Below are 15,073 nucleotides of genomic sequence, written 5' to 3' on the forward strand. Positions count from 1 at the left end.
TCATCTGGTATATGGTTGCATTAGCGTAGTTATAGGTATTTGTAATACCTTGCATGCCAATTGCGACCCCATGATTATGTTTTTTTTCCTCCCCACTTTAAAAGGGGGTATGATTATATTTCAATACTTTGCTTGGTGATAAAAAACGCGTTTGTTCTACGTTTGTGGCATCCCTTGTGTACATTAAATTAAGCCTTCATTTACTCAACAATGAAAAAATAGTGTCACGGAATTTGTCTATTACCATTATTCATCACATTGCATTTAATTTGGAGTTTTAGTCTATATATATTTAATTACATAAAATGTTCTTAAAATTTGTACTGTATTCGATGTAAACGAATATCTTCACTCAAATCCAATTATAAAAGATATAAATATGTTTTGTATATTTCTTTTCATTACGTTGTTTATAAATATTTTTAGTTTTGTATTTTTACACAAAGGTCAAGATCAGCCCACAGCGCGTGTCTCACAAAATGTTCAAGATATTTGTTAATTAATGGTGTTCACAGACAATTAACTCAGTTTGTTTGAGGCACTGAAGAAGGTCATTAATTTAACGAAAATTTTACTCATTATATGTTTCATTATAATGTATTTATATCTTTACCGGTACCAGTGTGCAATTCTCTAGACTTTATAATAGAGAATGTTTATATATATAATTAAAGACCATAAACAAAATCCTATGCTTTTCAATAATCTTCAATGTTTTCAACTGCATGCATATACCCTTTTTCATTTTTTTAAATTAACATGCTGGACCTATATGGAGGAAACATGTATATTTATTTGAATACAATATCAAAGTAGAAAAAAGTTAAAATGCATATTACTGATAATCAAAGTCCCTAATTCTATGGCATTAACCTTTAGGCATCATAATCGCATTGGATTTAAATCTACAAATCTAAAATAATAGATGCATAATTGAAATATGTAATAGAGATTCTGTGAACGTTTATTTAAATTTCATTAAATAATGTAAGAGAGGTAGCAGAGAAGAGATGGGTACTCCTCTGTTTAACAGTATGAAGGAAGGGCATAATGAAAGACGAACACTTCTATAAATGTATACCTTTAAAATAAGTAATCATACTTCTAGATTTTTATCCATTACAAATTATAAGGGACATGTATTTGATAACGTCTACAAAGAATTTTTTTCACATATAAACAAATCAATGTTTAAAAATCTTAAACAGTTTCGCTTTGTCTGCAAATCAGATTGTGGTATTGTTAAACTACAGTGAAACCCATCTAAACAAACTCTGATAACATTTCTTGATATTTACAGATCTACAGAGAAAGCTCCCTAAACCGAAACTCTAATAACTCGAAATTTGTTTCTGAACTTGTCTCTTCACATCAGTTTAATGTTATTTGATCCTTGGATAAATGAACACCTAACACATTGCAAAGTCCAAACAGGTTCGGCTAAAAAATGTTTTTAACACGGTATATTAAGGTAGGTAAGTAATGGGCTTTGTTTGTTGAAAAAATAATTAAAACTGTAATCAGATAAAACGTTAATTCACTTGAGAACTGATGTAATTACGACAGAAAATTCAATAAACCACTGATAAAATATTTAGTCGAAGTTGTAAAAATCAAGAATATTTCAAATGAAAACTATCGTTTTTTAAACCAGAAACTCTAACGTGTGTTTTCTTTAAAAACACTATTTCGATAAATCCTTATTTAAACTGTTGGCAGAGTGTTTAAATCTTCCATTAGAATGGCAATAAAATCGTAAAAAATTGAAACTCGTGCTATTTACTGTCAGTTAAGTTAATTATCTTCCTATATCACATATCTGATAAAATATTGGAATTCTCACGTAATGCATGACAAATTCCATTTGTTTGTCACTGCATATATATTATTAATACAACTTGAAAGCAGAAAGTATTTGAGATGTAAAACGCATTTTAAGTGTCAAAAACATGCATGAAACGAAGGAATGTCTGAATTTGGCAATTGTCGTCCACTGTATTCTTGTTCTTTCCAATCTTTCAGGATACATTGAAGGTAAGTGAAAAAAATAACAAAAAGAACAGACGTTTAAGGCTCGGTTTGGCCTTATCCAGTAAGAGAGGAAAATAATTGACTGAATTTTACAAAAAATTCAGATATTTTGTTAATTTCGTACTTTTTGACGCCTTTCAGTTACCGAAAATGTAACGAAATGTTGTCCACACCGCAAAAATATTGCAACTTCGAATGAAGAAGTAAGATATTTCATCATATTTAATATTGGATGTCGGTTTAATATCGCTTCATTCGACCTCGAATTAAAAAAAAAGTGAAAGTACAAATTCTTGAAAAAAAAATTAGAGAGTGTAAGTGTAAAAATACACGCGGACAAATCATACGTTTTCTTCTTCTTTTATAATAAACAAGCCAAACGTTTCGCGTTATTACAAATATACGCGTAAGTTGCGGATAATAACACGACAAAAAATTCTTTTAGTATACGAAAATGGGCTTAATGGGTTTCCGTTGTGTTTTGGGTTTTTTTATTTTTAGAGTGTGCTTTTTCCCTTTGTTTTATGCTTTGAATTTTTTTTTTATTTCATTTGATTCTAATTGGTCCGCAAGATCAACAACGTTTTCAATTCTCAACAGTTCTTGTTAAATGACGTATAGTTGTGGTACCCTTAAAGCCATAAAACTTATCTTATATGTTTTTATACATTTTTGATGCTGTTAAAAAAAGTTGATGTGTAAGGGCCATAATCATTACGTAATGCCACTACAATTATTTTTTACCTGTTGTTGTTTTTTACATTTTTGAATTGCAGATTTGATAAAGAATAGTTTAACATAAAACATTACTCAACTATTTTAGCTCCATACTAGGTCAAGAGTGGATTACTCAGCAGGAAAATCAAACTAATTTCTATTTCTATTATACAAGACCATTAAGTATTACATATTTCATGAAATTGTTGAAATCATGAGGTTGAACTGAAAAAAATCCAGTCAAATGTTTTATTGGTATGGCGAACAATTCATACATATCTCGAATATGCAAGTACAAAGTCATTTTTCATTTTTTTTGTCTGAGTATTTACGATTTAAAAAGATTTCGGAGTTTTGGCGGACAGAACTAGCACTTAACATTACCTGTGTAAAGTTCTGAATTTCCAACTTCTAGCGAAAGCGACTCATTGTTTGAAATTGTTATGCTTCTGCTAAAAGCTAAAAATCGTGTCAGAAATAAACAATTCAATTTGATTGTTGATTTTAAAACAAAACAAAGGCAATAAAAAACATCGTTTTCTCTGGTTTTCATTGTACGCTTTATATTTCATTCAATATTTAAATATGAATACATTGTAATTAGTGTTTTATTTTATTATAGTACTAGTTTAACAATTTCAATGTTTAGCTGCGTAATTAATTCACTGTTATTTTGCAGTATGAAAATAAATGATAATTAAATGACATATAACACAAAGCATCAATTAACCTATTTAAACCAATTTTGAAATCGATTAGCAAATTCAGGACTATAATGGATATATTTATTTTACCTGTTTCTTCTTGACTTTGCCAGTTGATATATTAAACAGTTTGTCATCAGTTAATGATTATTAATTTGATACTATCATCTTTATTATAAATATATTATGACAGAGGATAAACTATTTAAAAATATTTTTGATAGTTATAAAAGATATGTTTACACATACCTTTACCCCCTCCCCCCCCCACACACAAAGCAAACAGCATTGTTTGATCTTTGAAAATTAATTCTAGTTTACGAACTCCTCTGGAAATACTGTTATTTTTTCTTTCACCTTGCAATATCATAATAAGTATGTATTTTGGAGGGCTTTTTCTATTAAATTATACGAAACACTTTTGTGTAATTTTTTAATTGAATAATAGACAATTCATATTAAAAGAACAACATTTAAAATCATCTTTTTTCAAGGGGTAATAATACGAGGTAAAATATTCTATGGGAATCAAATTGGAATATTAGTTTTCTTCTTTCTCTTATTGCAACAAAAAGAGTTCGATGACTCCCATTTTTTTTCAAATAAGAAGAAATATTAGATAAGCATCATTTTACTTTATTTTAAATCATTTGTGCCCGTTTATAAAAGCTTATGAAATAGTCAATATTTACCACATAATCTACATAGTGTTTTATAATGATTTAAAACATCGCTTATATTAAGGCTTAATCTGTTTCAGTGATCTATGTTTTGTAGAGTTGGTTCATGGTAAGGAAAATCTCTATTCTTCAACAATCTATTTTTAAGAGATAACGAAACTTGATTAATAACAACAACAAAAATACATATTTCCCTAATATTTACTATGTTATCCAGTGGATAAGAATAAAGGCCAATAAGGCCTTATTCTGCCTACTGAAATAACCGCAAAAGCATAATAAAAAATAATAATAAGTAATGTAATTTTTTTAGTATTTTTTTTTTTTAAATGTATGTATGAATTTGTAATGGAAGAAGATAAGATTAAGACACGAATACACTGAAATAGTCGATATTGAAGACTTCAAGGCTAAATCACTTGACTTTTCTTGCAGACCTCCGTTTGAATATTGTACTGCCGTTCACATCAAAACAGGAGATTTAAACATCACCGAAAACGAATTTCTGCGTAAGGGCCTTTTTGAGGGTGGGAAATGCCGTGAACCATACTCCGTTGATTTGAGTTCTAACTTTCAAGATATTATGGAAGCCGTAAAGGACTATACAAGAAAATTGATAAAACGGGAACAAGAAAACTTTCACTTACAGTCAAAGTGGGTGAAGGCTCTGGGTTATTCAATTTGGTAATGTATGGAAGATTTAAGTAAGTCAGTAAGTGTCAATGTCAGAGATCCCAATGCAGAAAAAATAATCGCTACTTTGTTGTCTCTTGATTCTTATTTTCAATTTAGGAATATCAAAAGGCATTTGCTTTGTTTGGCGGTAAAAGATCTCCAGGCACTTTTCTATTTAGTTGATGAAATGATCACCAACAGTCCTATCTAAAACGCTCTGTCGAGTTAGCTTTCGCTATCAAGACAAATATATCCAATACATGTACAAGAACCATGTACACATACCAAATGTAACAAATATGTCCCTACATGTCAATTTTGCATCATTAATTTAGAAGATGTATGTAATATATAAAAGCATGTTTGTGTGTTCAAAGTTCTGTCGCTAGAGTTTCTTACAAATAATTTGAAATTGCCAACATTTCTTTCATATCCTGTGTTCAACTTTTTGAACATATGCCAAAAGTAAACAAAAAACTGTTATATAAAAACTGTATATAAAAACTGTTATCTGATGAATTACTTTGCTGCACCGTTTATTAGGTGCATGTATGTACATGCACATATCAATTCTCAGAGGTCATGAGTGAATATCTGTGCTCAATCGCCTACATGTAGTTTTAGTAGGAGAGGTCTTATCTATTATTGTTCTCAAACAGTCCTGTCATGCTAACTGTTGTCAACAATTAAGTTTTGTCTTCTTTTTGAATATTTTCTTGTCTAGATTTTGTTTTTAGGGAAGTTGTCTCTTGTTTTAGTCAGATGCATCCTGCGTGTGTTACATTTGAATTATATTTTCTTTTTTTCCTCTTATTTTGTGGTTACAATCTCCTATGGATATTGTAGGTAGCAGTAAACATTTAATTTCACAGTGAATGCATTTTAATAAGTAAAAACGGCTATTTTACGGAAAGGTAGACAATGATGACTGGTTGTATAAATTTTTTATTGCGTAGTAGTAAAAGGAAAAATGCAAATATTCTTTATAGGGATAAGTACATGACTGCACCAATTCGTTGCATTCTCTCTATCTCTCCCATTCACGTCGGGTACTGGAGATAAACTTTATATTTTATTTAAATAACTGAATTTGAATCTTCAGGTTTTAGTTTCTGCGAAGACATTGGCGCAAAAAAAGATTTCTCTGGTTTTTGTTAGAATGTTCATATTCAGGGGAAATAAGTGGTATCACAGCAGTCAAAAATACTTCGTTACTTGAAAATTCACAGTATATTTATACTTTCAGACAAGAGATATTGTTTTTGCATCAGGTATTGTAAAAATGGACTTTGTTTTATATGAAACATATATGAGCATTATCAATTTATTGTTCACATATGTGTTTACTTAAGTATTTAAGTATAATACACATAACTGAAAAAAAACATGTACACTGTGGCACTAAATCAATATATTACGATGATTCAGAGCAGACTTACACAATATACCACAATCTATAATATTATTTTCGTTTCCCAAGTTATATTCTGAAATATACCAATAACAGAGTACATTCGATAAACACGATCATTCGTGTATCGTGTTTTGTGCCACGTGTTTTGTGTGCGTGTTTTGTGTACTTCGTTGGCGTGGGATTTGGAACGTTACTAAATTCAGGAAATGTATATGGTATAAGTGGGAAAGTGTTTATAATTGAAGTGCTGTACGTGCCCTCATCTATTACACAAGCGGTAATTAAAGTTTTAAACAGCTGTAACCATTTTCAATCCATTAAAGAATATTAATGTTTGCGTTCAGATCTACGTGAAACTAACGTATTCAATGGTTATTCAAACATTTTGATGGCATCGATTTGATGATTATTTTTATTCTTTATTTTTTTTTCTCAACCGTCAGTTTCTCAAACAGCATACTTCCAGCCTTTCAAACGTTTCCGACAGCAGAGAATCGTTAAAGTATCAATTGGAAAATTTTGAAATATGAATTAAATAATTGATGACTGCAATTTGGAAATATATTTTTTAAACTTTGATCTTTTGTAAACCGCAAACTTGTTAATTATTTACATTAATTTTATGATAGGAAAACAAAATATAACGTTATAAGTAAAACAAAAAACAATTAAGTTTTAATAAGTAGCTACCCCACACCTACGTCACTTGTCAGACACCAACGATTTCAACTCGGGTAGCCATAGTTTCTCATAGTGACGACCACTTGCCTTATTGTGTCCAATTGAGGTTGTATTCCGAAATGTTGGCAGTTGTTTCGGTGGGCCCACACAATAAAAAATCAGCATGTCAGTCAAGTAGGAAGGTCTGCTAGATTGGTCAGTTATTTCGTCCTAAAATGCATGAAATATCTGCCGTAGGATATTGAACAAAAAAAAATTAATTAGTCATATGGCTTCAAGTAAAATGAAATTTACATGAACACCTTTTGGAAAATTTTACTTTAAACCTTGTCACATTGTTAGTTTTTCATTGCATATTCATTCCATTAAATACTCAATTTGCCGTGCTAAATTCGCCCAACAATTTCCATGTCAAACTGGAAAACATTCAATTGCTTTTTGGTATTTTGATCGACGCAGACCTTCAAGTCTTTGTACAATAATTGTATAGCAATTGGATCAATATAAATGAGTATTGTTTTTCTTTTATTAGTACAAAGATCGATTTTCTCAATCTTTTCTCACTTCTTTTATATGTCATTTAATCTGTGTTTCTCAAATATCAATTTGCTGTCACTATGTTGATTTGTTCTTGGAGGTTTGCTGATGTGAAATGCAGGAAGTCATAGTTTCGATATCTGGCCAGTCCATACAAGAATTTATAAAAGCTAGACACTGTGTCTTCCCCAAAAACGAGGCATATGATTCTAGAAGATAAGAAAATGAATAGGTTGTGCGATGTCAAAAGAAGATGTTTGATTGTCGGGCCATGCCTAACTACGGAATGTTGATTTTTGTGAGCTGATGCGTAATAAACTCAGCTCAATGTGTCTGAAAGATATAAAGCAGGATGTGTCCGAGCAATAAAATGTTCGCGGTCTTAGATAATTGATAAACATTATACCAAAGGTTGTAATTCTACGATAATTGAATGATTCATTCAGTTTTATATAGTGTGTAATTTTTTAATTACATCTTTTGGTTCTTCGCCTATAGTATTCCCTAAAAGGACTAACACTTTTCATTGTATCTCATTCAACATACTTTAAAAATCCGAAATATTAGTCATCTTAAAATGTACTGAGAATAAACTGCATTGTTACATTATTATTCTTATCTCCTATAAATACTTTACATTGATTCTTCTAGGGGGTGAGACAACTGATAGCGGAACATTATGTTATACAACGGACCAATGTACAATAGACAAAACTATATGTAAAGACGATTCATGTCATTGTGATAATTCTGCTACGATGTATGTCTGGGATGGCACAAGCTCCTGTATAACAAGTAAGTAAGAAATTTGATATAAGATAAACTTTAAAAACATACTGGAATTTTATCTGTGAAATGGTTCAATTTCCATGACTGTGGCTATTTTAGTATAAGAAAATGCCTCAGCTATACATTCGTTATGTGCAATGCTCGAATCTGCCATTTAACATAGAACACCATCGAACTGATGAAACTGTAATTTAATAAACAGTACTCTATGAACTCTATAAAAAAGATGACACCTTCTACATTTAATGGCGATCATAAATTGCAATATTAAGTACTTATTCTATTAATTTCTATAATTATGTTCTCGTATATCTTGTTTGGTCTGAATTTATAATTTAATTACCTAGCAGAGACTGTATCATATTTACGACGCATTTGGTATAGTTTGCTTTTTACCCTTTGACCTTAAGCACGCTCTTCTATGTAAATGCAAGTCACCTGATAGCAATTCTGTTTCCCGATTGGCGATTACTGATGACTTAGTTGCGTTCATAAAAACGGTATAGAAAATTTGAATTTGCGTTCGAAAAAGCAGTATCGAAATTGTGTGTCATGTGCTATTTTCTTGAAAGGAATATAGAAACTTAGAAGTAAAATTTTATTGCGTCGGCTATCTTTTTTTTTAAAAATAGTACTTGTTTAGAAATCTTTTTTGAAAGCATCTAGTAGTTATGGAGAGCAAATAGTTTTCCGGATCATTATTTTATTTTGTGGCATATAGCTACATGTCTATACTTTTTATTTAGATCTTAAGTCAACAACATGAACAATGTGTAAACAAAAACGATTTTGTATTGATTTGTTACCTCCGTATCATTAAAGTATTTGGTATAAAAAAGTCCAAATTTATTAATCTTACATTTGATGTAATACATGCAGTTTTTCTAGGAGTTAATTTAATATCAATAATTTCCTAAATCCATCATATTTAACTACAGACATAAAACACAGAAGAGAGAAGTATTCGTAAACTGTAAATAGCTACATCTAGAAACTAAGTAAATGTTAAACTTATATTGCTCTTAGACTCAAATTGATCTTAAATTGATCATGAACTTACGACTTATTAACTAATCAACTGTTTGGTTGATCGTATATGTTTTAATGCCTTTAATTAGCTAATAGTAGGAAAGCAGAGGTTTAAAATTACGAAGTTTAAAGTACCGAAATATAATACGACTATTTTTGGTATCATTTTTATAGGAAATTCATTCTACTTTAAAATAATAATTGTCGTACAAACGTATTGTGGTCACAATTTGTGAAATTTTGCGTTTTGTGAGAGTGCCCTGTTTTTCCCCACAAGTACAGGATGTTAAAAAGTCAATTTTGATTATGAAAACATGAAAAAAGCTGCTTACGTCTTTCAAAGAAAGCATTAAAGATTACATAAAGCGGTAATTTTGATTGAAATATTGTCATGCAGAAAATGTTGACGTAATTTTGCAAACCGTATTTTTGTACCAAGTTTCATCAATTGTATTTCCATTAATTGCATGTCTATCGACCATAGTGGGTTTAAATGTATAGATTTTGTAACTAGGTACCTTATTAATTAACTGTCAATTTTGTGTAACGACAAGAAGTATTTTTAATTAAGAAACAAAAAGGTAAATATCGGCGGTAAAGGCTACCTAATACAGATGTAAATGCGGAATTTCACGTGCTCCGTGTATAATCTATCGCATGTTGTGGCCGCCAATCAATAACTAGTACGCTTAGTCTGGTGTTGTTGCATTTTGCTAATGTTGTGTATTGTTTATTCTGCTGGGTTTGCTTTGCTAAGTTTGCAAGAAATCTTCGATAGAATTCTATGTGCGTGTTCTTATTTTGATATTCCCTTATTTTTATTCAAGTGACATTTATAAGACTCGGACCAAATCTGAGTATGATACGTTTTAATTCCAGATTGTAATAGTAAATATGCATAGACATTTGACATATAGTACTAAGACTAGTAGATTTGAAAGATGATTTTAATGGGGCTTATAACAAATCTTAGTCAATAAAACATTAAGGCATATACAAAGAGGGGATTGGATCAGGGTTTAACTACAGAAGAAGTGTGCCTCAACATTTGAAAAGGAATACATAAAACAAAGAAAATTATTTGTTTCTTATTTATTTCAAAGATCAAGATAGCATTAATTGTATAGATCCGAAAAAAACATTTTTATTTCAACCTACATTTCCTTTATATCCACAAAACTCATTCTTATGCGGAGATCCAATTGATTTCGAATATCTGACTTCAAGGTCGTTTAATTATGGTACTATGTTGGTGGTTTAAGAAGAAAACTGATGTTATTGTTATGTTTCTCAGTTCATCTGTTTTTCTGGGGAACCCCCCTTTCCCTATAATACATTTGTTTGTAACCCGTGAAGAACAGGGATTCCAAATATATTAAATCAGGGCTAAAATGACATCATGTATCACAAATTTTTATTTGCATGCATAACTGTATAATATACCATAATATCGAATGTTATCTATTCATTTAATCTATAAACAAGGAAACAAGGAGTCTTAGTAATTCAAAAATACTCTGCCGCTCATGCCGATCGTGAAATGCATTTGTACCTCAACAAACGAAAGCTTTACACAGCATTCAAAAACCATAGTAATGATTTTCAGACCTTTGTCAGGTTGAAATCGTAATATTGTTGTTTCACTTGATGCTACATGTAGCAAACGCCATTCGGCATTATCATAAGACTCAAATGGAACATGAACTAAACACGTATTGCCAAACTAACTAGGACTTAGATTGACAACATTTAAATATTCATATTTATCATGTTGACTCACACCCAAGCAACAAGTATTCATATCTATATTACTTATCTTTTGATGTCTTCACAAACATCCAACCTCTCCGAAGTCCCTTTCTTTCCTATATAATTACAAATAGTACTTTCATAACAGGTCTGTGAAAGGATATGGCTAATACGCTTTCCAAACAGAGAAAAAACTCGTTGCTTACACAAATAAACAAATTGATCAGAAAAAGTGTCTTGGTGGTGCAGGTTTTTTTGCGTATTTCATGACCTTTCAAAAACTGGTACCACTATACAATAAAATGAATGTCTTTTGCCTATTTCTTTTGGCTTACACAGCATGTTTAAGACTAATATCGGCGATATGGTGTAAAAAACTAAATCAATTATGATACAATAATACAGTGTTTTGTTATGTGTAATAAAATCAACTTTGGCAGATAACGAAGTGTTGTTTCTGCCATTTTATTTGAGTTGCATTTATTGCATTATTGGTATTGTCTTTTTTTTCATACTAAATACATTCTTTTCGTTTCTCAAAACTAAACTGGTAGTTTCTGTTCTAGCCAGTACAAAAAGAAATTATAGACTTGTTCTGTGGTGTTCTTTTGAGTTTTTTTTAAATTTTGTCATGAATGGAGATTATATGAATGATTATATAAAATCATAGGGGTACTAAACAGTTTTGTTTAATATCATATGGTTATTTTTGCAAATGTGCGAAATATTCACAGATGAACCAAATGGGAATTTGTATTTAAACTTATGGGGAAAATGAACGAAATGGGAACTTCTATTTGAACTAATGGAGAAATGGACCAAATGGGAAAATTCGATATTTTACTGCAAATGTTAGGTATTAAAAATATAAATAAAAGAATGTGCTTTTTAAATATTTAGTTTCTAGATTTAAATTCCGATACCTCAAAGATCAAGGTCGGTCTTCCATTTCGGACTGCTAAATTTGAAAGTTTACCAAAAACTGCTAGGGACGGCACTATTTTCTAGTTTGTCTTAAATATAGCTAGAAATTCTTGTATGAGATGAAATTAGAGCTGATCTGATATAAAAAGTTTGGTATTTTTCTTACTAACAAAGGAATATAAGTCATACAAAAATTGTACAACATTTTTTATTAAAAATCATGATTAACGTTTGACCCCATTTTGTTAGAGACGATACCACACTCGATGCGTGCGACATCGATATTTCGATAGGGCTTGAAATAAGCTTTCCATCTATATATACATTCCGGTGCATTAAATTCTCAAAAATAGATAACCTGCCGTCCTACTATAATAAAAAGATACATAAAGGTAGATGGTGAATTGAGTATGCACCACATTAATCCATATTATGTCAAAAAATGGTTACCGAGGAAAGAGCGTCTCACATCTTTAGAATGTGCGAAACAGTCAGATATTAAATGCTTGCTACTTACTGAAAGATTTATGTTGATCACATGTTTATATAGAATTATTCAATTCATGATACTCGGTTCAATAAAAAGTGGAATGTTTAACAGACACTATTTGCACACAGGCATGATTCTAATACAATTTCACTAGCTACATAAAAAACAAACATATGAAACCCTACTCAATAGATTTCAATGTGCTCGAGTGATTCCTTCTCCGACAAATTGCTCAGGCACATCCTGGCCTCAACAAAGAAACAAAAATCAAAGCACGTGCAGCTTATTCCTGAACTAATATCTCTATTACATGTACCACTTTGTGTAGATATTGTTTTCGAAACTTTACAAAATGAAAGGTTATTCGCTATTTTATTTTTCACTTTGCTCTGCAAGACCTTTATAATTTCAGTAATTTTGTGTGTTTTTTTTGTTGGGGTTTAACGTCGGAACAGCAATATTTCAGCTATATTCAAACGATGAACATGAAATTGATGATAAAATGAAAAAGAAATGATGATGAAATGAAAAAGGGATGGGACAAAAGGACTATGGGGTCGATAAATTTTGATTGCCACTGGAAATAGAGAGGGGTGGGTAGGGTCGGGCAATTTAGCCTCCTGTGGCGGAGCCCTATGGTTCCTACTCCAGGAGAATACCACAGTAGGGTTCTTTAACGTGCGAGGAACGTGGTATATTTCCCAACACGGTGCACCACTATGGTTTGCGGTCATGTTTTCCGTATTATAGCCTGACAACCCCAGCATGTAACACGCCAGGAGTACCCCATTCCACCACCTGGGGCACACATCACAGTTGCTCTTTGGGCAGAGCGCCCTAGCCGCCAGCTAGGGTACTGAGCACTATTTAGTAGCCTTTTATGACAATCTTAGCGCTGCTGTTATCTACTACTTTGCTTTTCTCATCTTACACCCCAAGTGGCACATTATCACCCGTACTTTGATAGTGTAACTAGTTTCAGTTGTTTTATTGTAAATATTACTGACTCAATGTCACGTCTAAGTGAAAGATTATGCTGTTACTTACTATTTGATTTCATTTTAGGTATGTCACTATCCGAATTTGACAAATCTATTCTTTCACGTCAAAGAGTAATCAAGGGAACCAAGGTTATAGCGGTAATCACAAGAATGTAATCCAGGGACAAAGACCAGACATGGGAAACAGACATACACAACAAAGAACAAGTTTTCATGGCGCAGATGGATACTCCGTAACGATCCACGAGTTCATGATGACGACCATAAAACTTTTGTAGTGATAACTTCAATCTTATAGCAACATAAACCTGCTCCAGAAGCCATTTTTTTTTAGAATTCTAGGGCAATGCAAAAAGTCTGTGTAGTCTCGGCAAGCTCTGGCATAACGTATCAGTTGTGATATGAACACTCCATACGCAGGTGCTGAAGGGATGTTGCCACAGATAAAAGGAAAGTTGACAATTTTGAATGAAAGGTCATCACGTTTTTTCTTAATTTTGGTCAATAATTTTCCTTTACCATCGATTTCTAAGTGTAGGACAAGGTATGAGGCTGACCTTTAAAATCTTTTAGAAAATTATTAAAATTAAAGGTTGCTTTTCCCAACATAAATCAGAAGTATTTTCTGATTCAACATGTTATGATGATATAACAAATTGAATGGCTTGCATTTGAATATCCCAATGATTTCTTGGTAGAACTCCTCTTCAATTTAAAAAGTAAGATGTACATCACGTGCTTCTGTTGTAGGACCATCTAACCGATTTTTAACAATGCAGTCATTTTCAATAATTCTACAATAATGTTAGCTTGTTATTGATTTTGTTTATGAAGATTCTAATAAACAGAAATTATAATTTCACTTCCTTAACATTTGTATCAGCATATTTGTCTTGGCGTTCAAACTTTTTTTTTATAAAACGTGTTAAAAGCTTTATTATGTTCTTGTACAACAATAGGGAGTTCTTCGTCACCATACTATGTTTACTTGCTTTTATAATGCTGTCCTAGGGCAAAGCAAAATCCCTACAATATAACAAATAAAAAAGGTGAGAATTGCATGGATTCAATTATATAAACAAACTTATTGCTGCCAAATATTCATTTATAACAAAGTATGGTTAGTATCTTAAACTTTCCTAGATAATACGTCTCGTTAAGTTCTCATGTTATTTTTGTGAGTGTTTGCTTGCCCTGTCCTATCGTTATCCTTGGATTATTTTTGTCTTCTAGAATCTTTGTTCCCTTGATTACTACTAGAAATACATAAAAATTCAACGTCTTGTGTTTTACCACTTTTATTTGTCAAAACGGCTGAACAACATGAAAATGTTATAATGAATGTGTTATATTGATAGACTCTTTGTTCGTTACAGCAAAAGCTTCTTCCCACTTTAAAAACGTCTTTATAAACATATAAAATTAGTTGTCTATCTATTTCCTGACAATGTCATTGAATAAGATCCTGACAAATTTAAATAAATTTTAGCAAATAGAAATGGTGGTATATATGTTCCTGTATAAGAGTTCGTATTTTCCTATCACTTCTAACTTGACAAATTTTACATATTGCGATGTATTCTTTAAGGTCTTTGAATAATTTCCAAATAATAGTTTTGTTTGATAATGTTGATATTTAATGTATCCACGTA

General features: G+C 31.2%; 1 protein-coding gene across 3 annotated transcripts in view; it reads left to right on the forward strand.

The window, feature by feature from the left end:
• The first annotated feature begins 1,871 nt into the window (after nucleotides 1-1,871).
• LOC148613366 (contactin-5-like) overlaps nucleotides 1,872-15,073 on the forward strand; it is a 46,024-nt gene continuing 32,822 nt past the window's right edge. For 2 of the 3 annotated variants that reach the window (XM_088586774.1, XM_088586776.1), the window contains exons 1-2: nucleotides 1,872-2,034; nucleotides 8,091-8,234. In XM_088586774.1, the coding sequence (XP_088442900.1) occupies nucleotides 1,950-2,034; nucleotides 8,091-8,234 (229 nt within the window). In that variant the 5' untranslated portion in view covers nucleotides 1,872-1,949. Of the gene's footprint in view, nucleotides 2,035-6,372; nucleotides 6,499-8,090; nucleotides 8,235-15,073 lie in introns of those variants that run through there. The other variant, XM_088586775.1, reaches the window with a different exon arrangement.

This window comes from Perna viridis, chromosome 6 (assembly GCF_037379345.1).
Source record: "Perna viridis isolate PV_CMFRI_1.1 ecotype Kerala chromosome 6, ASM3737934v1, whole genome shotgun sequence".
NCBI classification, from domain to species: Eukaryota; Metazoa; Mollusca; class Bivalvia; order Mytilida; family Mytilidae; genus Perna; species Perna viridis.